The sequence below is a fragment of the Notamacropus eugenii genome, chromosome 2 (assembly GCF_028372415.1).
Source record: "Notamacropus eugenii isolate mMacEug1 chromosome 2, mMacEug1.pri_v2, whole genome shotgun sequence".
Classification (NCBI taxonomy): Eukaryota; Metazoa; Chordata; class Mammalia; order Diprotodontia; family Macropodidae; genus Notamacropus; species Notamacropus eugenii.
In genome coordinates, this window is record NC_092873.1 from 360,551,055 (window position 1) to 360,578,748 (window position 27,694).

General features: G+C 46.0%; 1 protein-coding gene across 15 annotated transcripts; it reads left to right on the forward strand.

Moving 5' to 3' along the window:
- Positions 1-1,455: 1,455 nt before the first annotated feature.
- Positions 1,456-21,909, forward strand: EPN3 (epsin 3). 15 transcript variants are annotated; one of them, XM_072646643.1, is made up of 12 exons: positions 1,465-1,780; positions 1,948-2,036; positions 3,703-3,808; positions 5,792-6,523; positions 14,074-14,192; positions 15,950-16,030; positions 16,382-16,504; positions 18,141-18,228; positions 18,618-18,878; positions 19,194-19,307; positions 20,329-20,559; positions 21,085-21,909. In XM_072646643.1, the coding sequence occupies exons 4-12, from the start codon at positions 5,953-5,955 to the stop codon at positions 21,417-21,419; spliced, it is 1,923 nt and encodes a 640-aa protein (XP_072502744.1). In that variant the 5' UTR covers positions 1,465-1,780; positions 1,948-2,036; positions 3,703-3,808; positions 5,792-5,952; the 3' UTR covers positions 21,420-21,909. The 15 variants fall into 15 exon arrangements, with proteins under 15 accessions (XP_072502743.1, XP_072502744.1, XP_072502751.1 ...); XM_072646642.1 differs by lacking the exon at positions 3,703-3,808 and having other exon boundaries at positions 1,456-1,780; positions 15,947-16,030; XM_072646649.1 differs by lacking the exon at positions 3,703-3,808 and having other exon boundaries at positions 1,478-1,780; positions 19,239-19,307.
- The last annotated feature ends 5,785 nt before the right edge of the window (positions 21,910-27,694 follow it).

A 27,694-nucleotide genomic window follows, 5' to 3' on the forward strand; every position in this document is an offset into this window, starting at 1 on the left:
ACTTGGAACTGTGATTTCATTTACTTCCAGGTAAGGAAATTCCCTCTGTCACTGGTGGTCAGCATCTTCTCTGCAACTTAGAGTCTTAAGAGAATGGCCTAGAGTAAGTCTCGACAACAGTAAGTGGCTTGTCCAGGTTGTTGTTCAATTCTGTTCGACTCATCATGATCCCATTTGGGGTTTTCTTGGCAGAGATACTGGAATGGTTTGCCATTTCCTTCTCCATGTCATTTTACAGATGAGGAAACTGAGGCAAACAGGGTTAAGTGACTTGTCCAGGGTCACACAGCTGGTAAGTGTCAGAGGGTGAATTTGAACTCAGGAATATGAATCTCCTTGATTCCAGGCCTGGCACTCTATCTACTATGTCACCTAGCTGCCTGAATATATAGTAGCAATTCTGAGGTAGAACTTAAACCCACATCTCTAACCACTGAACCATGAACCTCTTTATCAAGCTCAGATAACAAAACCTTGAGTCATAACTTGCAGTTTTGTCACTAGTAATTAAAATTAGTGGTAGCTAGGTGGAGAAGGAACTGAGTACAAATCTGACCTCAGACACTTACTAGCTATATGACCCTGGGGAAGTGACTTTGACCTCAATTTCCTCATCTGTAAAACAAGGATAGTAATAGTCCCTACTTCCTTTCCTTCCCTCCTCCCTTCCCTCCTTCCCTTCCTTCTTTCCTTCCTTCCCTTCTTCCTTTCTTCCCTCCCTCCTTTTTTCCATCTGTAAAGTAAGGATAATAATAGCACCTACTTACAGGGTGGTTGTGTGGCTAAAATTTTAATGTTGATAAAGCTCTTTGCCAACTTTAAAGTGCTGTACAAATGGTAACCAGTTGTTACCAAAGATCAAAACAAGAGGTGATGTGACATGGAAAAGTGTCTGGCAAAATATAAGCTCCTTGAGGGAAGGGACTGACTCATTTTTGTCTATGCCTGGAGCCCACCATAGTGTCATAAGCACTCAGTAGGTGCTTAATAAATATTCATTGAATTTAACTGGCCCTTGGACTTCCCAAATTCCTTCATCTTCCAATCCAGGTAGGTCTCTTTTAAAATATGAGATTGAATTCTAAGGGTGCTCTTTAGGTTTTCATGGGGACAGAATCTGTCTCTGTCTCAGTTGAGGACTGAAGACAGGCAGCAGGAGCCTACTACCATCAACATGCCTGAGAGTTGTCTTGTTGCCTTGGCAGGTTTGTTATCCTTTTTTTCTTCCTATACCAGCAGAGCTGGACAGCCAAAAGGGATCTGTGTTTGCATTTCCTTCAGCCACTTTGCTTAGTGGAGTGTCGAGCAAAAGGTTAATGCCTACCCATCATGGGCTATCAATTAAGTGATGGCCAAGTCTGCACTGCTCTTTGGGGCATCAGGCACTCTGAGAGTGTTGTGATGCCCTGTGGGCAGGAAGGGGTTAATGAGCCCTGCTGATTCCTCCTGTGTCCTGTTACTGCTGAGGCAGACCTGCCCAGCCAGCTGAGCAACTTTCCCACAGGGTACAGGAGGCAGAACTGCTCCCCAGTTTCTGATGTCTTGGGACCCCTGTTCATTTTCTGATATGGAGGGGTCTGCCCCTTATGGGCAGCATGGGTTACCGGAGGGCAGTATTGGATGGATCTGAAGATACTGGGATTGTCCCGTTCCCAATCTGCTGGGACTAGCAGGTCACTGCAGAGCCTATTCTCTGGCTTCTGAGCTGAGCTAAGGCTCCCAACGCTGCCACCACCCCTGCTGCTTCTTATGTAGAGGAAGGCTGCACCAAAGGTCAAAGGTAAGCACTGCTGTCTCTCTTTGGAAGGGCAGGGGGGAGGGAGAGGTCTAGGAGAGATGCCCCTAGGCCCAAAACTGAGCCCCCGGTGTTAACTCTCCCACAAATGGGGAAGGGGAAGGCAGGAGAGGAATATTTCAAACTGTAGCCAATCCTTACTAACCTATCAGGGCTGGGGCTTGGAGCTCAGGGCCGAAGTTTCAAGATGGAGTGACTGAGGCTGGCTAGTGGAGATCCCATCACCAGAAACTCCAGTGCTGTGAGTATGGCTCAGACACTTTTTTAAGTTGCTTGGTTCACATTCTGCTTACCCAGCCCCTAATAATGTGTTTCTAAGACACTCAAGCAGCAGTCTCCCCATTCCTCCTCCTGTGGTATAGAAAACTGATCAGAGCTGTGATCTATCTCTCTTACCCCCATCATGTCATTTTCTCTCATCTGCCATTAGCTGTGCCTGGTACTCAGTAGGAGCTTAATTAATACTGATTGATTGATTCATGGTCAAATTGGGAATTGACTTATAGGGATCTTGGAGGAAAAAAGACACAATCCAGAATGTGTGGCCCAGTTGGGCCTGGATCACATACTTCAGAAGGCTCAAGGTCAACCTGGGACAGTAGGGTGGAGTTTATTTGGCTTTTTGTTTTTGCTTTTTTTTATTCCTATTTCCCCTGCCCCCACCCTTGAGCTCTGCTGGTTATGGAAGATCTTAGTAGAACCCCTGCTCCCTTGGGGGAGTGAAGAATGATAACGTACCCCTCCCCAAAAGCGTCTTTCATTTTTCTTTGCAGTTCTTGGACAGCAGGGGGAGAAATCCAGTATGCCTCTTATCTTCCCCTCTCCATCCATCTCTCCCTTTAACCTCCATCTCTTTTCTCCTCTGGATACTTCCCCACACTACCCCAACACATCTCTGGCCCTCTCTCATTATGCTCTTGGCTTGTGCCTGCCCCGTTCTCACCCTGTACCCTGTACTCCTTCTCCCACTCTCGTGCCCTCCTCCACCCCATCTGTGCCAGGAAGCCTGGGTGCTGGGTTGTGTCCTCTCCACCTGACAAGCCCTGGCTCAAGGTCACTGCAGTAATTCCATACAAGACTGGCTGGTGCTGCTGCTGCCGCCTTATCGGCTGCCTGGTTTCTATTTCACTCCCCTTTATTCCTGGGCATATTGTGTTCGATAAAACTCTTTGCTTTTAACACTACTGGCAGCACTCCCAGCCTTCTCCCTCTCGCTCTCCCTCCTCCCTCCCTTCATCTCTCTGCCTCATTTTTTTCTCTCTGCTGCACTGGCATCCTTTCTTCCCCTATAATACTGATCCCTTTAAACTTCTCAGAAGTTGAGGAATATGAGAAAAGGACCCAGGTACCCTTCCACCTAAGTTCCCTTCCTCTCCCCAAATAGAGACTGATGGAGACAGTATCTCTTTCATATATACTCTGTCCCTATAATCTGAGGAGGACTTCTCCTTGGGGGAGAACCTGGGAAAGATCCAGCTGAACTCCCAGGCCAGCTTTCTCCTCCTGAGGTTGGGCAGGCATCATATTGGCATTTCCTGAGCCAAGCTGGGAGAAAGAAAAGCCCCCTAAGTCCAGTCTGGGCTTGCTCCCTCTCCATGCATGGCACAGTGCCTGGGGCAAGAGGGTGAGGGTGGCCCTGCCACAGGCTGGGCTCCTTTGTGGAGCTATGATGCCCAACTGGCTTGACTGGTTTTCATCGATGGCCCTCAGCAGTTGCGTGCATTTTGGGGGCGGGTTTTGGTATAAAATTTTTTCCCATATTTATTCCACCATCTCATCCGCCCAGCTGGGAGGTGAGGACAGGCTGCTTCTGACTCACCCACAGTTGGGGGAGGGAGGGAATAGGACAAGTTGTAGCAGCTGAGCTTCCCCTCAGAAGCTACCCCCTACACACTTCCCTCCCCAAGGACACGGCTCCTGCTCCAACAGTCCAGTGTCTATCGACTCAGTGGCTGGTCGGGAGGTCAAGAAGAGGTGGATGTGAACTCAGTGGGATTCTCCTGGAACCTCAAGGTCAGGTCTGGGGATCCAAGGGAGCTGTTCAGGAGGCTGCAGAGAGGGAGAAGGCAAGAGTGGAGGTGGGGGAGCAGGTATAAAGTAGAGTCAGTGCTGGGGAAAGCTCAGGCAGACTCTGGAGTTGCCTGCCTTCCGGACCAGTAGGAAGGCTGCTGGGGGACCAGGCTTGACTGTAATGAGGAATGTTTTCACAATGGTGTGGTTAAGATAGGAGACTGAGCTCAACCTATTGGAGCTTGAGGAGATCCTGTGGAAAAGGTGTCTATTAATCCATCAAGGCCCCAGAATAACCCTTGGGATGGTCTGTATTCCTACTTTGGGAGCCATAGTAGAGAATATCCCAACCAGAGTGAGTGAGTGGGTGAGTGTGTGTGTGTGTGTGTGTGTGTGTGTGTGTGTGTGTACTCATACATGCACATGCGTGTCCTCACGCATGTTGGAAGAAGAGTGAGGAGGAGGAGATTATCTACATTCTATAATGGAAGGGACTGGATTTGAAGTTCAGTGACTTGAGTTTAAATCCCAACTCTCTTTATTACTTTGGCAAATCATCCCTCTCTCTGTGGGCCTCATTTTTTTTATCTGTTAAATCAAGGGGTAGGGTGGTTGGACTAGATGACCTCTAAAGTCCTTTCCAGCTCTAAATCCTATGAGAATGATTTCCCCTCAGTTTTAATGCCAAGAGCACCATATCGGGATGTTGCTGGCACTGGGGTTCTTCTATATTTCTTTCCATTGGGTCCAGGCTGCCCTCTCTAGATCTGGTACTTTGGGAATGCATAAAATAAAATAGATGGGGTTACAAATATTAGTGAAAATGAAGATGGGATTTTTTTTCCCCAATCAAATGCATGGACTCCAGCTTAAGAACCTTCAGACTAGAGGATCAAGTATACCGAAGATTATTCATCAGCAGATATCTGGATTTAGTTAGAAAACGTTTTTTAGCACTTACCTGTATAACCTTGGGCAAGTCACTTAGCTTCTTAGGATGGCCACATCCATCTGTAAAATGAGAAGCTAGACCATATGACCTCTAGGGTCCCTTCCAGCCCGATCATCTATGATCCTTTTATTTTCTAGTGTGAGAGAGGTAGTGAGGTGTAGAAGGTGCAATGACCTGGAAGTCAGGACACCTCAGTTTCAGTTCCAGTTTTGCTGATGAATAGCTGAGTGACCTTGGCCAAGCTCCTTCGCCTTCTGGGCCTCAGTTTCTTCATCTTTAAAATGAGTGGGTTGGACTAGGTCCCTTCTGACCCTAATGATCTGTGACTGTGAAGAGTTTACTTTGTGCCCAGCCCTGTACAAAGACCTAAAAGCAAAACAACCAATGACACTGTCCCTGCTTTCAAGGAGATGACAGTTTCATGGGGCTACCGGTTGGGGTAGGGAGTGGGGGACAACTAGACCAACCTAATGAGGCAACCAGATAGTAATTACATGCTGACCTGTCGGGGTGCCCAAGATAAGGATTGAAGGAGTTCAGAGAAGGGAGAAGTCAGTGGGAGCTGGAGTAGTCGGGGGGAGGCTTGAGCTTGGTCTTGAAGGATGAGTGAGATTTGGAAAAGGGAAGGGAAGGAGGGAGGTCCTTGAAGGTGGAGGTGGAGGGTTGAGAGGGCTCTGGAATGAGGACTGTTTCCAAGTTAAGTACTTCCTTTGTGCTGAGAAAAATAAATAAAGAATTAACCATTACATTTATCTGGCTCTGATGTAGTTGAAGGAATACAGTAATTGAAGCCAAAAACCCTGGGTTCAAGTGACTGGGCAGCTTGGTGGTGCAGTGGGTAGAGCACTGGCTCTGGAGTCAGGAGAATCTGAGTTGAAATTTGGCCTCAGACATTTACTCTAGCTGTGTGACCCTGGACAAGTCACTTGACCCCAATTGCCCTCCCCTCCCCCCAACATGTGTGATGAAAGCTCACCAGGGGCCTGGGATATTGTCCCTAGAGTTCTGACCATTAAGTTTCCCACTTTTTTCAGATTCATGAAGAGCCCTCCACAGCAACAGTCCCTTTCCTACTGAGACCAGCATTCTCTGTTCACGGATTTCTTGGGGCCAGAGCCTGTGAACATTAATCCCTTGCCCTTAGTGCTTTCTTTCTGGCTGGGGCAGGGGACACCCATCCCCAGTGCCCCCAGCCATGACGACCTCAGCTCTGAGGCGGCAGGTAAAGAATATTGTGCACAATTATTCAGAAGCAGAAATTAAGGTACGTGAAGCAACCAGCAATGATCCCTGGGGACCTCCAAGCTCTCTCATGTCAGAGATCGCTGACCTGACTTTCAACACAGTGGCCTTCGCAGAGGTCATGGGCATGATCTGGAGGCGACTCAATGACAGCGGGAAGAATTGGCGCCACGTGTACAAGGCTCTGACCCTGTTGGACTATTTGCTGAAGACTGGCTCTGATAAAGTGGCCCACCAGTGTCGAGAGAACCTCTATACCATCCAGACCCTCAAGGACTTCCAGTACGTGGATCGAGATGGAAAGGATCAGGGCATCAATGTTCGGGAGAAGGTTAAGCAAGTGATGGGACTGCTGAAAGATGAGGAACGACTGAAACAGGAACGGACCCATGCGCTCAAGACAAAGGAGCGCATGGCCCTAGAGGGTTCTGGCATCGGCAGCGGGCAGCTGAGCTATGGTCGTCGCTCCTCTCACTATGGGGATGAGTTCAGTCGGACCAGAGGATCTCCTTCTTCTTACAACTGTGAGTGAGGGGTCAGGCTTGGCAAGGAGATGGGATGGGGAGGGGGGAACCTTGAAATGAGGGCTTTGACCAGGTCAAGGCCTCTATAATGGGAAAAAAATAATGTGAAAGTAACACCAGCTATAGGTACCATTAGTTGATTTCCAAGGGGATGGATACAGCAGCAATAGCTCACACCTGGCTTATACCCAACTTCCTATAGGCCAACATAAAATCAGGCTGACACAACTCATTAATGAACCAGGAAGGGACTATATTATGTAATCTTGCCATCAAGTGGTGCTCTGTTCCAGCCATGGGCCCAGGGAGAGAGGGGAGTTGGTTTTTCCAGTTTATATGACAAATCTCTCTCTCCTTTTCTTGACTGGACAAGTTTATTCACTCTTGGTAACTGCTTTTCAAAATTAAGTCTAGAGGAAGAAAAATGGTATATCACTCTGAATTATGAGAATTATAGAATCTCTATCCCTTGTCTTTGAGATTTCCTTCAATAGGCCTAAACCTGTATATGTATATTACCCAAGCAATCAACACTGCACTCACATGGTTTATTTAAATATAGTCAAGTAGCCAGGCATGTGCTACACATTTGGAGGTGGAGACTGATGGATTGCTTGAGCTTGGGAGTTCTGAGCTGCAGTAGGCTAAAACCAATGGTGTGTCTATGCTGTCTAGTCTACATATGATAGACTCCTGGGGACAAGTACTACCAGACTGTCTAAGGAGGAGTAAAATGGCCCAGGTCAGAAACAAAGTCAGGACTTCAGTGATGGTCAACATTGGGATCAACCCGCTAGTGGCTGCTACCTTTCAAGCCTGAGCCAGGTTGGGAGATTCCATTAAAAAAAAACAAACATTGATCATAACAGTAAAATAATAACAAACAACTGCCAAGTGCCCCCACCCATAGAGTACTTCATACATTCATTTTCCTCTCACAAACATCCTCCCAGTCTATAGATCATAAGAAAAGGGAAGGGATTTCATGTTTAGATCCCACCGGCAGTAACTCTGCCCAACCATGGAGAACTGGGAAAGCACTGGATAGACCTGGGTCTAGTCTCATGGCCTGATTTCACCAACATTCACAATTAATTTTATGGTAGCTGCCAAGCCATTTTCTTCCCATGACCAGTGGTCTGCCTTGTCACATCTCTACCCTTGGTCTCCATCCTGGAGTCTCGGCTGCCATGGCAGTTTTCCAAGAACTGTTTCAACTCTCTTTTTGGCACTCCCAGCTTGAGAGGCAGCAGCTTAGTGGCAACAGAAGGCAATAGTGAGCAAGTCCTGGTGTCAGCCACCTGTCCCACCAGCAGCTCTTAATTTTTGTTTCTCTGTTCTCAGCTGTATGGAAGTGGTCGGGGGTAAGGGGGGAAGAAAAGGCTGACTAGAAGTCTCTTTCAAGGGCAGAAAAAAGAGGAACTGGGAATATTGGGATCTGTGTACCTACATACAATTCCCTCCATTCTCAGGTGTCTCACTAATCTAATTCTCTTTTCTGTGAGTGCTGGACCTCCCTGTAGATCTCCAGTGGTTTGAAATGTCATTGTAAAAACATTCATTACAAATAATATTCACATAAAACAGGGAGAGGGTTTGGAGTCATCAAGGCCTAGGTTCAAGTTTTACCTCTGACGTATATTAGCTATATATGACTATAGACAACTTCTTAAGTTGCAGGTGAGTTGCTAATCTGAATCCTTGGAGGAAACAGCAATGAAACCACAGGTCTAGACATAATTATATGTAGCTGTGGTGTGGTATAAAGAGCACAGTACATGGAGTTTAAAAAAAAGGAAAGAAAAAAGTTTTTTAAAAAATAAGACCTATAGTTGAGTTCCAGATCTGATACTAGTTGTATGATCTTTGGATTCATTCAACTTCTCTGAACCTCAGTTTCTTCATCTGAAAAATGGAGATAACAATACTTAATACTACAGCTTGGGCAGTTATGTGAAAAGCACTTTGTAAACCCTAAAGTGTTGTAGTTGTTATTATCTATCACCTTGCAGTGCTTAAAAAATATTTGTTGAATTGAATCAAAACATTTACATCAGTCGGTCATCAAGCATTTAGTTTGTGCCAGACACTATGCTTGGCCCTAGGTAGAAAAAGATAAAAGTGATGTAGTCCCTGCCCTCAGGGAGCTTAAATCCTAATGTGGGATGAACCAAAACCACAATGATAAAGCAGATAAAGGATCACTTTGAGTGGAAAGGGCCTGGGGGTGGGGAGTGTGGAGAAAGAATCAGGAAAGACTTACACACAGATGGTGGTGCTTAAGGTGAGGTTAAAAACAGCAAGATATGGCAACTGGCTGAATCTGTGGGGTGAGTGAGAGTGAAGAACTGAGGGTAAGATCAAGGTTGTGAACAGGGGTGTCTAGAAGAATGAGAAATTCATAAGCATGGAATAGGGAGATATGTTGTATATCATGTACCTTTGGGACACACAGTTAGAAATGTCCAGCAATTGTTTGGTAATGCAGGACTAGTGTGTGTTTATCCTTCATTGCCAAAGAAGACCATGCCATCACAGGAATGATGACATGACTTGCACTTGACTTTGTTTTGAGGGAGGGAGGGCTGTGCAGGTCACCAGCCTCACTTCTCCTCCAGAGCCATCTGAATCTGACTGGAGATGACTCAAGATGAGGCAATTGAGGTTAAGTGACTTGCCCAAGGTCACACAGCTAGTGAGTATCAAGTGTCTGAGGTGAGATTTGAACTCAGATCCTCCTGACTCCTCCTGCGCTGGTGCTCTATCCACTGCACCACCTAGCTGCCCCTTAATGCAGGACTGCAGCTCAGGAGAGAGACTAGGGCTGGATATATAGATTTAAGAATGATCCAGATAGAGATAATTAAACCTGAGGGAGCTAATGAAGTTATCTAGTGAGAAAAATAGAGAAGAGAGAAAGCCCAGGACTGAGCCTTGGGGTATATCCCCCTTTGGGGATCATGATGAAGATAAGAGCCAGCAAAAGAAACTGAGAATTGGATTTAGAGGTAGGAGAACAAAGAGGAAGCAGGATCCCAGAACCCAGAGAGGCAAGTATTCAAGAAGAGAGGGAGGTTAACAGTGTCAGATACTGCGGAGAGGTTAAGAAGGATGAGGATTGAAAACAGTACATTAGATTTGGCAGTTAAGAGGCTATTGGTAACTCTGGAGAGAGAACATCTCCCCTTGGGTGATAAATTTGGAAGCCATATTGCAGAGGATTTAGAAAAGAGTCAAGAGATGAAGTACAGATGACCAGTATGTATGCAGTTTTTTCTTTTAAAAAATAGTATTTTATTTTTTCCAATTTTATATATAATGATAATTTTAAACATTCTTTTTTAAGTAAAACTTCGAATTTCACATTTTCTTCCTTCCTCCCTATCCTCCTTCCTTCCTAAAATGGTAAGCAATTTTATATAGATTACACATGTGTATACAGCTTTTGCAAGGAGTTTGGCTAAGAAAGGGAGGAAGGATATAGGATAATACCTGAAGAACAGAGTAGGATCTAGTGAAGGGTTTTTTTTAAAGGATGGGGGAGATGATCATATTTGTAGGTGGGGGGAGGAGCCAGTAGATAGAAAGATATTGGAGATTGGCAAAGGGAAATGATAGTGGGGACAGTATGCTGGAAAAAATGAGATGAGATGGGATTGAGGGTACAATGAGGGTACATATAAAAACATACTTACTGGCTACGTGTCCCTGGGCAAGTTACTTAACCCTGTTTGCCTCAGTTTGCCTCATCTGTAAAATGAGCTGGAGAAGGAAATGGTAAACTGCTCTAGTATTTCTGCCAAGAAAACCCCAAATGAGATCATGCAGAGTCAGATGTGACTGAAACAACTAAATAACAACAGTAACAATAAAAGTTGTGACAAGGAAACGGACTCTGTCCCTGAAACTGAAGTAAACAAGGACATTCTAGGGGATGTGAGATGAGGAGAAGGGGAATAAGAGGGAACTTATTTCAAATCTTAATTTTCTCTGTAAAGTATAAGGTGAAGTCCGCAGCCGACAGTGTGAGAAGATGGGGGTGGTGTAGTGTGGGATAGTGAGAAGAGAAGGTTTGGAATGGCTCTGGTGGTGAGCAGGACAGAACAGATTAGGGAGAAGTAAATAAGATTGTCTTAGTTCAATGAAGGCTTATTTGAGATGAGATAACATAAATTTGCAGTGGGATCCCATTACTACAGTTCCATATTATCTCATTGGTCCTCACAACAGTCTTGTGCAGGAGGAAGAACATGGTATTATCTTCCTCAACTCAAAGATAAAACTGAGATCAAGGTAAGCTGCTAGCTCATGGCCACATGGCTAGTGAGTGGTAGTGTCAGGCTTAGATCCCAAGTCTTCTGACTTTTTTCTATTATGCCATCACGTCTCCCTGAAAAACTAATTGTTATAATAGCAAAAAAAATAGTAATTCATCAAGCAGAAAGATATCTAAAAGAAGGCTATGGCTGAATATGTTAAGAGATTCACTGGCATTCTGAAATCAAAGTGTAAATGGGAAGAATATATTTGAAGCAGTTAACAATTATTCAATATCAGTCTTAATGTACACTTTTGGAACTATGAAAATGGATCACAACAGATCTGAAAAATATCCCAACAAAAGCCCATTAATGGAACCTGGGGTGCAACTCCCCAAGGCAGTTACTGAAAATAACACTTCTTCATCAAAAGAAAAAAAAGGAGAAAGAAGACTGACAGGCTTGCTTTGAGCACATGAGAAATTGGTCAGAAACTCATAGAAATATTTTTGGAATAAGCAGATGTGATGTCACTGAGCAACAGTAAAGTCTTATAACAGGTATTTACCACTGGATTTGTGGAATGCAACCAAAAGTGGTTTCTCTCAAGAAGTCTATGAAGCTGCTAAGGTCCAAGAATGGAAATATAAAGACCTTTTATAAACAATATCTCCATAAATTTGCCAACCACTTTCTGACAAAGAATCAAAGAAGCATCAGAAAAGTGGCCAAGTGATAGGGATTAGATTTTAGAAATGGACAGGTGGAGTGGTATTAATTCAGTATGGCGTTATTGCCACTCCAGAAATTACAGAAGAGTTACACTTAAGAAATATGACCAATATCACTCATTCAAGGAAACAGTCCCTGCCAACTGTAAAAAAAAAAAGAAAAAAAGAAAAAAGAAAAATAGCACCTACCTGGTGACTAGAATAATGTTGAGAAAGCAGTGTAAGAGAAATGGCTGAGTCAGGAAGGTTTATTGTTAGAAACGAAGGGGTTTATACGAGTGATTCAGGATCAGATCATCACCACGAAAACTTATAGCAAGGTTACTCTTAAGAAGCCCAGATATATTGAGTAATGCAGATTATATGATGCATTAACAGAAATGGCAACCTATCACTGAAGGTTGAAAAAATGTATCATCTACTAGCTACCTAGAAAGATACAGCCAGGAAGCTAGATTTATATATCAGAAGCTTCCTTTTATTCTATTTATAAAGGGGGATATGGTTCCCCTTCCCTCCTAGCTCAACTGATGTAATCACAGGTGAAAAGGTGTTAATATCCAATGATGCCTTTACAAAGTATGAACACCTTTCTCTGAATGAAATGGAAAAGGGAACTCCATTGGCTGAAGGAAGATGGACACATCCCCTAGGTGACCCTTAAAAGATAATTTATCACTTCAAATGAAGGAAGAACTCAGCCCATGAGAGGGAATCGCTGAGGGGGGTGGGTCTTCCTATCTCCCTCCATCCCCTCAACCTCTACTTTGGTTTCTGCTAGCAAAAATACTAGCCCTGAGGGAATCACTCCAGTCAGTTCAAAAAGCAAAGGCTAAAATTCCTGCCTGGTAGGTAACCAGCCTCAGAATTGCAGTCTTGAGAGAGCACAATTTCTACCAATACCAGGTACCTGTTCTTTCCAAAAGAACACAGTAGTATCACAGCTGAGAACTGCAGCTGAACCTAAAGCTGGGAAAGGTAGAGGTGATAGTTGCCCAGAAGGAGCTAGCCCTGAATGTCCACCTGTGAGCAGCAAGGCTAGCCCAATAGTGGTGTACAGAGGTAGGGTTATCAGGGAGCAGCATAAGGGCAGGACAAGAAGCGGGAAGGCTTGAAACCCTTCACAAATGCCTCGGCTTCTTTGCATATTCCCTAGGTATGTGCCTTAACACCAGTGTGCTCTGGGCTCATCCTCCCAACAGAGACTGTACATATTTGTGGGAAAGTGCTCCCCCTACTGGCAGGGGAGAGGAAGTTTTGTAACTATTCTTACTATACCATCTGAGTAAATGCCATCACTTTTAAGTTAATTTTATCTTCATTTCTATAAACAGAGTTAATTTTGCCTGTAGGGGAAATCACAGCAGTTGGAATAGAGTTTTAGATAGGTGACTTCACAGAGATATACCCCCTTGAATCCAAAGTGGCAGTGGCCCAAGGGAGGCCAACCTCTGAGTGTGAATGTCAGTTTAGGGACGTTATACTTTTTTAACAAGACAAATCTCCATTCTAACAAATTCAAGCCTCCAAAAGAGAGAAGAATAAAATATGTTGAGAAATCAACCAATAAACTATAGTGAACCTGGAGCATCTTAACAGACAGAACAGTGGCCCCCCAACCTCCAGGATCTAACACTGATCCATAAAAACTAGAACAATGTTTTTAATGGGTGTCATTATACTCATGATCTCCAAACTATATGGAATAAAAAACTTTTAAAGCATAGAGAACTAGCTGAAGAAATTAAAACCACATGGGATCAGGATGAGGCACAGATCATCTCTGCCATCCAATCAGTCACTGGAGTTGACCTGAAGATGCTTTCTACAGAGGATGAGCTTGTACCCCAATACTCATTCAATTATATGCCTAATTGTCAGTAGAACACAGATGGTAAAAGAATAGCAGGATACCAACTTTTCTCGATTTTTTTTTCCTATTGAAACTTGTTCCAAGAAAGATGATAACAGCATTATAATAGAGGGCATCTATATAGTGCTTTCAATTTACTATTGCCTTTGATTCCCATAGCAACTGTCTGAAGTAGGTACTTCTGTTGTTGTTCAGTCATATTAATCACATCTGACTCTGTGAATCTGGGTTTTTCTTGGCAAAGATACCGGAGTGGTTTGCCATTTTCTTCACCAGCTTATTTAACAGATGAGGAAACTGAGGCAAACAGGGTCAAGTGACTTGCCCAGGGTCACACAGCTAGTTTCTGAGGCCAGATTTGAACTCAGGAAGATGAATGAGTCTCCTTGACTTCAGGCTCACTACACCACCTAGCTTGCTGCCCCAAGGTAGGTACTACCAATATTATTACCTCTGTTTTACAAATAAGGCAAGTCAGGCACAGAGATTAAGTGACCTGCTGGTGATCACACGGCTAATAAGTGTGGGAGATGGGATTTGATCCCAGGTCTCACATGATTTCAAGTCTGACACTGTGGAGTCTCCCTCACCTACCCACACTCAAGATGTACTACTTCAAGATATACCTTCAACATTTTGAATATAAGAAGGATTTGGGGAGTCTGAAATCTTTATTTCCTATTCCAGCCTCATCCTCATCTCCTCGATTCACCTCTGACCTGGAGCAAGCTAGACCTCAGACAACAGGAGAAGAGGAGCTACAGCTGCAGCTGGCCCTGGCCATGAGCCGGGAAGAGGCAGAGAAGGTAATGTTATCATGGGTTCAATAGGATTTGATATGTGTGTGTGAAGGGAATATAAACAGGAGCTAAGGGAGACTGAGGCTCTGCCCTGAAGCAATAAGAACAGCATCTCTCTGGCAGATGCAGTGAGAAAGTACCTGCTTTACAGGAGTAAAAGCAACTCCCCCTCCCCCCCAGCCCCTCCACTTAGAGTCCTGAGGCCACTAGGCACTATGTTGTTATAGTCAGAGGGTGACCATCACAGATGGAACCAGGTTAGGTCCATGTGTTTTCTGGACTGGAGTAGTCCCAACCCCATGCCCCCAACCCCAAATGTGCTCAGTGAGTGCCCATCTGCCTGATTCCTTCTGCTCTTCTGTTCTTTGGCTTATAGACTTTTCCTGAAGAGGAAGTTTTGTAGCTGTTCTAACTATGCCACTTGAGTAAATGCCATCACTTTTAAGTTAATTTTGTGGCTAGAGCCATCCTGAAGTGCTAAAGGGCTAAAGGACTCTCGTCCTCCCTAGCTTCGATTTGAACCACCCAAGGACAGAACCCTAGCAACCTCATGCTTGTTTGTCTCTGCAAGCTTCTCTCTGCCTGTCATCATGACTCTAAAGGACTCGTGGGGGCAAACCTATAGGGACAGAGGGAGAGGCACATGGGGTACCTCCCTGGGCTGTAGGCTTCTCCCTCTCTGGGCACAGATAAGGTGGGGCAAAGGCCCTAGGGCACATCTCCTCTCTAAGAAGACCACAAGGGCAGACAACTCCAGCATCTTTTGGGTGACCCTTCTCCCCCATCCTCACCCCAACGCTTCGCATTCTCTTTGCAGACCCCACCTGACAAAGCTGAGCACACTCAGGTACAGTGTGGAATGGCTTTCCCAGGCTGGGCCACCACATACCCAGCAAGGTTTCTGATGTACTCCATAGAAAGTGGAAGATTTAAGGGGTGAGAAGGGAGCATTTTGACACATAAAACTTGCAAATGTATGCAAAATAATGTGCAAATACACTTTTTTCCCTCTTTCCATTAGCCAGTTGACATCACAGGACTGTAGCCCAGTTCCTCCTCTGTCCTCTTCCCTTTCCCAATTTCCCTTTGCCCTAATATAACCTGTCTCAAATCCCCTCTGCCCCTCAAAGGCTATTTCTCCTCTACTCTCCCTGTGCCCTGTTTCCTTTTTCTGCCCATCTTTTTTCTCTCCCCTCTCCAGGTTCCCTGGATACCATATTTCCTACCCTTTTAGCCATTTTTCCTTTTGTACCATATCTCACCCTGCCTCATCACTTTCCCACCATCCCCCACCTTCCTCCTTCCCCAGCTCTCACCTTCTTCCTGCACCCTATCTCACTCTGCCCTATCTCTTTTGGCTTTCCTCCCCCAGCCTCATCTGTCCTTTACCACTGCCCCACCTCCTTTCTGCTTTCTCTTCCCAGATCTCCTACCCCACGGGTGGGGATCCTCCAGCCTTGAGGCCACATGTGGTCTTCTAGGTCCTTGGGTGGAGCCTTTTGACTGAGTCCAAGTTTACAGAACAAATCCTTTTGTTAAGGGGATTTGTTCTGTGAAGTTTGGACTCAGTCAAAGGGCCACACTTGAGGCCCTAGAGGGCTATATGCGGCCTTGAGGCTACAGGTCCTACCCTCTGTCCTTCCTCTCTTTATCCATTCCCTGCCTGACCCATCCCCAAGACCGAAAACTGAAAGGGTGGGGGAAGGTGAGCTGAGCCAAGGAGGGGAGCCCCATTTCATTCTCTTCTCCTTCATCCCCAGCAGCCGGTCCCTCCAGCCTCCCACAGGGACGAGGATCTGCAGCTGCAGCTGGCGCTGCGCCTGAGCCAGCAGGAGCATGAGAAGGTAGCAGAGCCCCCAGATCCTACTCTGGGACTAGTGCTGGTGCTGGTGCTTCTGGGCACTAACAGGGCTCCTCTCTGCAGCTCCTTCTCACTCCTGTCTGGCTACTTAACCACTTTGTCACCTAGCCTGGATTTTCCCCTGCTACCCCTCCCTGCCCTCACCTCCCCACTCCCACCCCTACTTTCTCTTCGTGTCTGCAGGCTCCTGGTGGATCCTCTGGGGAGCTGTGCGTTCTCCTTAGCCTAACATTGGATGTCCTGGGTTCTAGGGCCCTGGGTCCCAGGGTCCCCATGGCTCCCAAACTTAGCTGGTTGCTCCCCCTGCTCCACCACCAATCTGTCCCAACTGCAGGAGGTGAGGTCCTGGAGGGGAGATGACTCCCCCTTACACAAAGGCCCTGGGGGCCATAGTCGTCTGGACCAGGACCCTGAAAGAGACGAGGAAAAGGAAGGAGAGAAACTGAAAACCAGCCAGGTTTGTGAAGGGATGGAGACTTATGGAGGGGAGGAAGCATGTTGGGAGTGGGGAATAAGGAATTGAGGGACAAAGGAATACAGCATTCATGAGGGACCAGAAGGGTCAGGTGCCATGCCTTAGATATGACAGAGCTGACTGCCTCAGGCTCTATCCAGGCTCTGGGGGTGCTGTGTTAGCTATGGTCTAATGGAGAGGACCCTCAGCTGACTGAGCCCTAGTCCAGATTCAGCTCATTGTGTAACCTTAGACATTGACCCACTCTGGGCCTCTCCATGTCTTCTATAGTAAAATGAGAAGGTTGAACCAGAAGACCGCTGAGCCCCATTCTAGCCATAGCATATATGACCCTCGAGGTCTGCGATGCTATTGGATTGGGTTGGTGACAATCAAGAGGACAGTAGGTAGAAAAAAGAAATATCAGTCAGTTGGAGGTTGGGGGATGGGGCATGTGTTTCTGTACATAATAAGTTAAGGCAATGTTAGGGTTTCTTCCTGCCTGGCAACAGTGATGCCTCCCCAAGTCTTCCTCTGGCTGAGCTAGAACTTTTTGTGAATCTTCTCCCCTTGAGGCCAGCTTTGATGCTTGTTTCAACCAGATTCTTCCCTCATATGAAAATGTTAAAATAAGGGGCTTCTGGCTATGACTTTCCCTGAAGCCTAAACCTGTCTGGGGATGTCCTGGGTGATCAGTAAGCATTTATTAAGTGTCCATTGTGTGCTATTCCCTTGGGATGCAAAAACCAAAAAGGAAACAGTCCCTACGCTTAAGGAACTTATATTATATAAGGGCAACAACATACAAAAATATGTGTATATGTGTGTGTGTGTGAAAAATATTTTAAAAGTGCAGGGACAGACAGGTGGTGCAGTGGATAGAGCACCAGCCCTGGTATAAGAAGGACCTAAGTTCAAATCAGGTCTCGAACACTTACTAGCTACGTGACCCTGGGCAAGTCACAAAACCCCAATTGTCTATATACATATAGTATGTATATATGTGTACATATATGTTTGTGTATATCTGCATGTGTATATATGTATGTATATATATATACATTACATATATAAATGCATTGTAATGGAGGGGGAGGCACTAGCAGCTGGGGGTGGGGGGCTAGAGTGGGAGGCAGTGTTTTCCAAGCTTAGGGGTTGGAGATGTGTTACCATATACGTGGCCCAACAGGAAGACTAGTTTGGCTGCATGGTAGAGAATGTGAAAGGGAATGATGCATAATGATGGGTGAGCGTCTTAGAGTCAAGACTAGTCATGCATGTCTCAGTGGAAAGAGCCCTGGATCTGTTAGACAAGTCATTCCGCCTCTCTGGGCCTCAATTTCCCTCCTTAGGAAATGAGGGGGTTAGACTAGATGATTTTTTCCAGCTCTAGGACCTATGACCTTAAGATCCTTCTGCCTTCCCCCACTGATGGGAAGGGGGAGGATGAAAACAGAGGGGACAGAACAGGAAAGGGTTGGGAGCTACTCGTCCACCAGAAGGTACAGTCCAGGTGTTTAATAAAATAGTGGAATTGAATGAGTAAGAGAGGTTGAGGTTCTGTGGTTCTACCCCCAACTAGAGCTGACAACTCCCACCCCAGGGTGCTCCAACATGTCTCCACTGTCCTTCTTCGTAGTCCTCCATCCTGGACCTTGCTGATATCTTTGGACCAGGACCAGCTCCACCTTCCATGCACAGCTCTGCTGACCCGTGGGATATCCCAGGTGGGGTGGTCATATCCTGGGGGAGACACACATACCCCTCTCCTCTAGGATCTAGAGATAATCCCTCCCTCCATAGCTAGTCTCTGGGTAGACCTCTCCCCATTTTCCTCTTTTAGCTCTCATTCTCTGTTTTCCTTTTCTTCTTTCCTCCCTCTCCTAACGACCTTCCCTGATAGGAATCTAAGTGATCAGAAGGGAGACAGAAGGCTCCAGATTTCCCACCTAGTGTCTCAGTTTCCCCATCCATGATCGGTTACCATATCCTTTCTGATAAGGAAGGTGACCAGGAGAGTAATGAGGGAGGGAGTAGGAATGAGATGTGGGATGGAGGGAAGTAACAGAGGGTGAGGATAGAAAACGATAATGTGTCAGTGTTGTTTTCATTTTAGGCCTCAGGCCAACTGTGGAGCCTGCTGGCTCCTCTTGGGGACCCTCTGCAGACCCTTGGTCTCCAGCTCCCTCTGGGGATCCTCTGTCCCGTAGCCAGCCTTGGGACTTGCCCTCTATGCTCTCATCTTCGGAGCCCTGGAGACGGACACCTGGACCACCCCTTTCCATGGATCCCTGGGTGAAGGATTCCCCCCACCACAAACCCTCTGGCACAGGGACAGATGCCTGGGGAGCTACCTTGGACACTCCCAGAACACCCAGTAAGTGAAAACCTATCGTTCTCCTAAACCATCCAGTCTGAAGATGGGGGGTGGGATGAGGTAGAGAGGGATTGTGACTCCTGGCTCCATCCCTGATCCCAGAGACTTGGTTCCTAGGGTTTAAATCTCTTTGCCTTCAGTGAGTGAGGGGTCTCTAGGGTGAGGGATGGGAAGAAGGGGTATAGATTGAGTCCTCTCCAGGACAGATCTTATTCCCACCCCCAGAAAGGAGAATACCTCATTCATTTCTTGGGAGAAGCAGACCCATTTGTCCTCTTCCTCCCTATCTGTCCATCTGCCCCTCCCCCACAACAGCAGCTCTAGGTGGTTCAGCCTTTGACTTATTTGCCAAACTTCCAGAATCAACAGAAGCCAGAGAGGGGTCTGAGAATGCCCAGGCCCTCCCCTCCATGCGATCTGGCAGCCCTGGTAAGCTAAAGGAGAGCAGCTGGGTATATGTGGTGGTGGAGGGCTCTAGGAAATGAAGGAATGGGATGGAGAGGGGAGAGGAGGGGAAGGTGAGGCCCAGCTGATAGCAGTGGAGTATTGATGGGTGTGGCCAGACAACTTGGGTGAAAGATGCCCGGCGGGCCTCTCGCCTTGCCCAGAGTTCTATTTGCTAGCAAACTGAACTCTGGCAATCCCCAAGCCCCACCCGGACCCCTTATCTCAGACACCCAATTTTTGGACACTCTCATCCCTCCCCTTATGGGAGGCATTGTGTTGTAGTGGAAAGGGTTCTTGATTTAGAGTTAGAGGACCTGGGGTTAAATCAGGGCTCTGGCACTAAGCCTCAGTTTCCTCATCTAAAAAATAGGGATAATAATAGAACCTACCTCACAGAGTTGCTATGAAAATCAAATGAGAGAATACATATAAAGTGCTTTGCAAACCTTAAAATGTTATATAAATGCTAGTTTTGATGCTTTGAGGGAATCCAGATGGCAAAGTGAATAGAGTATATGTTTATGTATATTATATTACGTATGTATGTATGCATGCATGCATGCATGCACGTGTATGCAAAATATTAAAAATGTGGGGGACACTAGGTGGCACTGGCCTGGAGTCAGGAGGACTTGAGTTCAAATCTCATCTCAGACCCATACTAGCCGTGTGACCCTGGACAAGTTGTTTAACCCTGCTTGCTTCAGTTTCCTCAAATGTAAAATGATCTGGAGAAGGGAATGGCAAACAAACCACTCCAGTATCTTTGCCAAGAAAACCCCAAATAGGGTCACAGAGTCAGACATGACTGAAACAACTGAATAACATCTATAATTATGATGATGAGACAAGTCACTTAAGCTCTCTTAACCCCAGTTTTTTTCATCTATAGACTAAAGGGATTGAATTAGATGCTCTGAGGCCTCAGCTAGCCCTAATCCATGATGCTGCAGTTCTGCCATCTCTTTCCCTTAGCATCTGACCTCTCCTTACTTTTTTTTAGACCTAGACCTTTTTGGAGAGCCTCTCCCTAGCTCCAAGCAGAATGGCACCAAGGAGTCAGATGCATTTGACCTGGGAGGACTTGGTGGAGCATTGACTCAGGCAGGCAAAGATGGTCGAGCTTGCCAGACCCCTGAGTCCTTCCTGGGACCTTCAGCCTCCTCCTTGGTCAACCTGGATTCACTAGTGGTGGCTCCACAACCAATGAAGACAAGAAACCCATTCCTTTCAGGTAGAGTAGAGAGAAAACGATACTTCCTCCTCCTCTCCCCTCCAACTTTCCATGCCAGTCATTTGTCACCCTCTACCCCCAGATTCATACTTTGAGACGTTGACACTTTGGACATGGGATGGGAGAGGTGAGGGAAAGGCAGGGGAGCTCCCCTGGTATTTGGCCAGTGGATGGAAGAAGGGCTTCCCTTCTTCCCTTCTACATATTATGTAGGTAGGGAGTAGTTTACCTTGGGTGTGGCAGTCAAGGAAATGGGGAACAACTCAGCATCCTCTCAGTTTCAATACCCTGAGGAAACAGTTCAGTCACCTTACCCTAGTTTCTTCTCAGCTTTTCCCTTACCCCCTTGGCAAATCAAAGTCTGCATTTCCAGTCTACTCGTGGTCTTTGTGCCAATACCACACACACACAAACACAAACACACACACACACACACACAAATTAAATTCAAGTCTTAATCTATAATTTCCCCACCTCAACTTCTAGGCCTCTCAGTTTCCTGATCTATTTTCTCTTCTCCAACAGGTCTCAGTGCCCCGTCCCCCACCAACCCATTCAGTTTGGGTGATCAGTGCAAGCCAACGCTCAACCAGATGCGGACAGGATCTCCAGGGCCCAGTCTGGCCTCTTCAGTGCCTATGGGTGCTCCTGTAGGCTCCATGACTTACAGCGCCTCTCTGCCTCTCCCACTCAGCAGCGTTCCTGCAGGAATGAACCTTCCTGCCTCTGTCAGTGTCTTCCCTCAGACTGGCACCTTCCCTCAGATACCTGGGACCTTGCCCCAGCCCCTGCTCCCCATGTCTGGTTCAGTGGGACCTCTGAACCCCTCTTCTCAGGCAGGCACCAACCCTTTCCTTTGAACTCTGCCCTCCTTTGCTCAGCTCTCACTTCTGGCACCTTCTTCCTTTCTTCCTGGAAACCATTTCCATGTCTCTTCCCCTTGCTTATCTGCCTCTATGCCCTGGTCAGCCGCTGGCAGCTGACCAGAGCTTTTCCCATCCCCTGCTTAAGGGGCTGGGGCAGTGGACAGGGGCACTGCCCCCACCCCACTTAGGTCAGTATGAATGTTACCTGGATGCTTGGTTCCCTGTCCTGACTCAGGAGTGGGAGAGGGTCTTGGGAACTCAGGGAAAGGACATCATAGGAGCCAGCATCCCTCAGGTTTTGTTTGGGCTGGAGGAGTGGCTTTCTAGGCTCCAGCTAACCCTTGAAAGGGCTCATGTATGTATGTGTGGAGGGCTCCAACACCACAAGTACTGTAGTGCATAGCACAGAAGAAACCTGGTGACCAGAAGCCTTCTGGAGCCGTGGCAATGGTCCCAGAATAAATACCTGAACTAGCACAAGAGAGCCAAGTTGTGCTTGTGCCCTTCTTAATGGTGGTGAGCAGGTCTATGGGGAATGTCTCTCCATGAAAAGGGAGGGGGGCAAGGCAGGAGCATTCCTTCCTTGGATCCCTCCCCAGCACCCATCTCCCCAAACCCCTAGAGGCAGGAAGGGGAGGGGACCAGGCTCCCAAACGTAGAGGTCAGCTCTTAGGTAAACTGGGCATGTCTCTCTTAGAAAGCTTAACCCACAGAGATGCTTGACCTGGGTGGGGTCGCTAGTTGCCTAGGGCCTGAACTTCACTTTCTAATTCATAGGGATTCTTAGAATGAAAAGAAACTTCAGATTATTAGAGGTAAAGACCTTGGGAGATGGATAGGGTAGAATCACTGCAAGAAAAGCAGAAGGCATTCTCCCCCATTCCAAGCAGAACTACTGGGGAGCTAGATATGGACACCAGAAAACTTGAAAGGCTTATCACGTGAAGATTCTCCCCTCAAAGTACATGGAAACCTGTCCATATCTACTCCTCTTGGGTGACTCTGGTCCGCATCCTGCCGTAAATCCTCCGTTTATCCATTCATTATGCTGGAGGATTGCCTCTAACTCAATATATTTCATAGCTAACTATTCAGTTATGTTATTCATTCAACAGGTATTTATTAAGTGACTGCTCTGTGCCAGGCACAGGCAACTCTGCTAGTTTCTGGGAAAAATACAAAGAAAAAAACCACTTGAAACATTCCTTGTTCTCAAGGAGTTTTCTCCCTTTGGTGGTGAGGCGAGGAAGGGGGGAGGGGGACAAATTGCACACAAATAAGTACTTACAATATATCTGTATATCTGTATCTATATCTGTATGTAATTTGGGGAGGGGAACAACATATACAGAGATAAGGAATTACAATATAGCCTTATGTAATTTGGGGGCAACAATGTATACACAGATAAGTACTTACGGTGATCTACATATACATATATGTAACTGGGGGAAAGTACACACACATTAATTACAATATATCTATATGATATAGACATATATGTAATTTGAGGGGGGAACAAAGGGCACGGATAACTAACTACAATATATCTATATATACATATACATGTAATTTGGGGGAACAAAATGTACATAGATTCATTACTATATTTGTATATAGAGATACATATGTAATTTAGGGGGTAATAAAGTGTCCACAGATCAGTAATTACAATATGTCTATATACACATACATATGTAATTTAGCAGGGAACAAGATATACACAAATAAGTAATTACAATGTATATCTATATATACATACACATGAGGGAGGGGAAGAATTAAGGATGGGCCTTAAAGGGTGTGAAGGAGTCTAAGAGAGGAAGACGAGGAGGGAGAGCATTGCAGGCACAGGGCCCAGCTTGCCCAAAGCTATGGTATCAGATGACGGAATTTTGTGTGTGAAAAATAATAGCAAGTCAGGTAGGTAGGGTGGTCTATAAAGTTGGCTGCCTCCTTTCCCAGTTTGGTCTCTTGTGTGCCACTTGTCACCGTGCAGTCCTCACTGGGTACCTGGCATAGCCTAGCTAGACTCATTGTCCTTTGGTCTGCCCACAGTTTGGAGTCTTTGGTCACCATGGCCATGTTCTAAGCTTCACAGCCACATGGCATCACTAGTAATGTTTCTTCATAGCATTGAACTGCCTGGGATAATTTGCATAATGCAATTTTTCACACATGATCCAACCCATTCTCTTATTCAAATCTTGGCCCAGCCTGCCATCCAGTTGCAGGACTGTATAAGATGTGTGTCATGATGAACTAACTCAATGACCTGTCCATTTAGCAGCATGGGTAACATGCGTCCTTTAGCCACATAAACCAGCAAAATACCAAGGGTGGTAAATGCTTTAGGAGTTCATGGATCCTGAGCTGGAATGTCAAATGTCATCTCATCCAACATCACAGAGGATTTGAACTCAGGCCCTGTGACTCCAGAGCCAGTGTTCTTTCTACTACAATAGGAAAGGGCACTAAGGGGCTCCAAAAATGAGAAAAGTTTCATGAAGGAAAATGAAACCTGAGCTTGGCTTTGAAGGGCAGGGAGGTCAGACCCAAAGAATAGCCACTGAAGGACTTAGAGGCAGGTTTCTAGCCGACTGCCTCAGGAGCTCTCTTTGGCCCCACGTCCTTTTAGCACAGATTTGAGTGAATGCCTAGAAAGCATGCTTGTATGAAATTTGTAGATAACAGTTGAGAAAAAGTTGGGAATGATAGTTATCGTGGGGAAAGAGTCAGAATACAAAGAGAAGGTGACATTAAAATGGAGACTTTTATCTAAATAAGATGAAATTGAATACATCTATAGAGTTACTACCATCTTATCATTGTAGTAGCTGATAGTATTTTCAAGTTAGCAGAGGCTAAAGCAAAGATCATCAGACCCAGATCTGCTGGACTGGAGCACTCTCAATACAGCTGGACATGTGCTCCATTCTCACAGATGACAAAACTGAGGTTCAGAGAAATTCGGTCATTTGCTCATTGTCACATAGCTTGTCAGTGCCAGAGGCTGAATGCAAACCCAGACTCCCAGTCCAGGATTCTACTATTCTGTGATGAGATGAATGTCAAGTCTCACACGTGTGTGTGTGTGTGTGTGTGCGTATGTTTTAAATGAACTTCACAAATGCAAGATAGTGTTGATGAGTCTAGACATCTGAAAAAAGATGGGCTTTCATAAAAAGATAAACAGTTTGGTTTCAGTGAAACCTGGGAATATTTGTGTTAACTGATTCAGAGGGAGGATTCATACAATTACAACACTGTAAAAACAAGCAATTTGAAAGACTTAAAAAACCTGCTTGATGAAATGTCCAATCACATGACTCCAGAGAACTGATGATAAAGCTTACTACCCCATCTCCTAATAGAAAAGTGGCATACTCAGAGTGCAAAATTAGACATATTTTTTGGAAGTAGCCAATATGGGAACTTGTTACAAAGATTTTGTTTTTCCTCCTTTGATGGGAGGGCATGGAAAGGGAAGAAAATCAATTTTTGTTATTTAAAAAAAATAAAATGTAATTGTAAAAGATTTGAGACTTTTAGCTTAGTGTGAGTTCTCAGGATGATATGACAGTCAAAAAAAATGCCATCTTAGGCTACATTGTGAGGAATCATGTGCAGGATTAGGAAAGTGCTGTCACCCACTCTACTTTTCCCTATCTGAAGATTATGTTCAATTTTGGGTGCCACTCTACTTTGCCCTAGTCAGACCACATCTAAATATTGAGTTCACAGTTTGGGGTGTCATATTTTAGGAAGGATTTGACTAGCTGGAGAGCATCTAAAGAGGGGTGACTAGGCTGGAGAAGTTGCTTTGAGACTGTGCCAGGTAGAAAGAGCTGGGGTTCTTTTGCCCAGAGAGGAAGTTTTACGGGCAATATCCTATCTTCAAGTAGCTGAAGGGCTGGCCTGTGGAAAACAATTAGATTTCTTCTTAGAAACAATGTGGGAGAAGGAATTGCGCAGAGACATATTTGGGCTCAGTGTAAGGAAAAAGTTCTTAATTAGAACTTTCAGTTTCATGTCTCTCTCTAAATCTGGAGTCCTATGATATATCTCCAGATATATCTCCATCTTCCTCCATTGATCTATATTAGTCTAGTCTTTTTCCCTTGGGTGAGGCACAGATGTAGGCAATAAAGACACTGGGCTTTCCCTCCCAAACTTGGCTATGTGTCCCTGATCAGGTGCCAGACTACATTGGTAGAAAGAAGGAGTTCCCTATATCAGTGAAAGTAGGGGCTTAGTCTCTGTCCCTGTAGACTCAAATGGACCACTTCAGAAAGTGGAACTTCAAGGTAGTTTTTGAGCACATGGTAGATGGAATTCTGCATCAGAATTTTTGTTGAACTCTATGGTCTCTGAGGTCATTTCCAGCTTCCAGATTCTGTGGTTTGGATAGTGGAGGAGAAGGGGCTAGACATTCAGGGAGAGGTAGGAAAAAAGCAAGGGGTCACTTGCTTTCCCTCCCCCCTCCTTTCTTCAGTCTCTTACTTTCCCCATCTAAGGATCAGTTTACTCCCATTTAAAACGAGGCCTTTGACTAAATGACCGTTCCCAACTAGAAATCCTAGAATCCTACAATTTCCCTGTGACCTGACCCTCTGGCACCCAGTTAAGGCTGGTCCAACCACAACTGTGTTCTGGAGGCTTCCAATGAGAGGCAGTGACGTATCATTTGACTTGCAGTCACTCGGACGTCCTGGGTTCCAGTCCTGGCTCTGGCACTTACTGCTCGCATGACCTTGGGCGAGTCACCTAATTCTTCTGGGTTTCAGGTTCTTCAGATGACCCCCTGGGATCCTTGGAATGTGTTCCGTTCTGCTCATAGTCTCCTTTCTTCAGCCCCTCCCATCCCGCCCGTAATCCCACTCTTGGCCACCGGAGGGAGCGCGGACACCAGAGATGGACGCTCCCCCGAACAATCTCTCCACCCTGTCTGGGAGCCCAGGCGGATGACCCGGCCCCGGCCCGAAGCTGGCTCCAGTGTCCCAAGGCGGGGGGAGGTGAATGATTGGTAACTGTTGGTGACGGCGTAGACCCCAGCCTCAGCTCCGAGGCCAGATCTTGGAAGCTGGAAGTTCTGTCCACGGAATGCACAGCCCCAGGGCACTGGAGGGGCAGAGTCCAGCAGCGCTGTCTGGCTCTAGGGACCGGGTCCTAGTCCCTTGGCTCGGTCTCCTTGTCCGAGGCCCAGACAGCTGATCGGGATCCCCGCTGGGCCAGGTACCCCTTTCCTTAACCTAGGGCAGCCATGCTTCGTGATGTCCGTAGCCTCCTGGGCCGCTGCATCCCGCAGCTCCTGGAGGGGCCAGGGCTGGACTTCTCCGCAGGAACCTGCAGGTATCCTCAGGGACGCTTCAGGGGAGGGGAAACTGCTCCTCGTGGCCAGCACCCTCTGGCTGCAGGATGGCCCCAGGTTAAATTACTCCACTGCTGGGTCCTTTCCACCCCGCAACTGTCTGGTGCATTGTTTCCCACCAAGATCCATCTCCCCTCCCACCCCTTTTCATGCTCATCCTAACCATTCCATCCCGAACTCCCAGCCATGTAGGTCCATAATCTCGTGGGCATTTAGAGGTCCTAGTCTGATCTGAGACCCCTTGGGACCCCAACTAGAAGGCTCCCTCCTCTAGGGTCCTTAAAAATTGGCACAGGATTTATGGTTGGAAGGGACTTTCAGAATCATCTACCGGCATACCTCGTTTTATTGCACTTGGCTTTATTGTGCTTTGAAGATATTGCAGTGTTTTGTTTTGGGTTTTTTTTTTTTTTTTAACAAATTGAAGGTTTGTGGCAACCCAGCTTTGAGCAAGTCTATCTGCACCATTTTCCCAACAGCATGTGCTCACATTATGTCTTTGTGAGGCATTCTGGTAATTCTCACAAGATTTCAAACTTTTCCATTATTATATCATGATAATCTGTGATCAGTGATCTTTGATGTCATTACTGTAATCATTTGGGCGTCCCCCAAACCACACCCGTATAAGATAGCAAACTTAATCATTGTGTGTATTCCACCTGCTCCATCTACTATTTTTTCCCTCTCTATTCCCTGAGACATAATATTAAAATTAGGACAATTCATAACCCTCCAGTGGCCTCTAAGTGTTCAAGTGAAAGGAAGGGTCGATGGATTGGCAGACTTCATTGTCTTATTTTAAGAAACTGCCACAGTCACCCTAAACTTTAGCAACCACCACCCTGATCAGTCAGCAGCCATCAACATCATGGCAAGACCTCCAGCAACGGAAAAA

What these genes read in the sequence shown, in the direction of transcription:
- EPN3 (XM_072646640.1), top strand. Translation starts at nt 5,953, where the DNA reads ATGACGACCTCAGCTCTGAGGCGGCAGGTAAAGAATATTGTGCACAAT. An exon ending in GCCGGGAAGAGGCAGAGAAG is followed by an intron (nt 14,193 to 15,003) that starts GTAATGTTATCA and finishes TTCTCTTTGCAG; the next exon opens with ACCCCACCTGACAAAGCTGA. An exon ending in AGAAACTGAAAACCAGCCAG is followed by an intron (nt 16,505 to 18,140) that starts GTTTGTGAAGGG and finishes CCTTCTTCGTAG; the next exon opens with TCCTCCATCCTGGACCTTGC.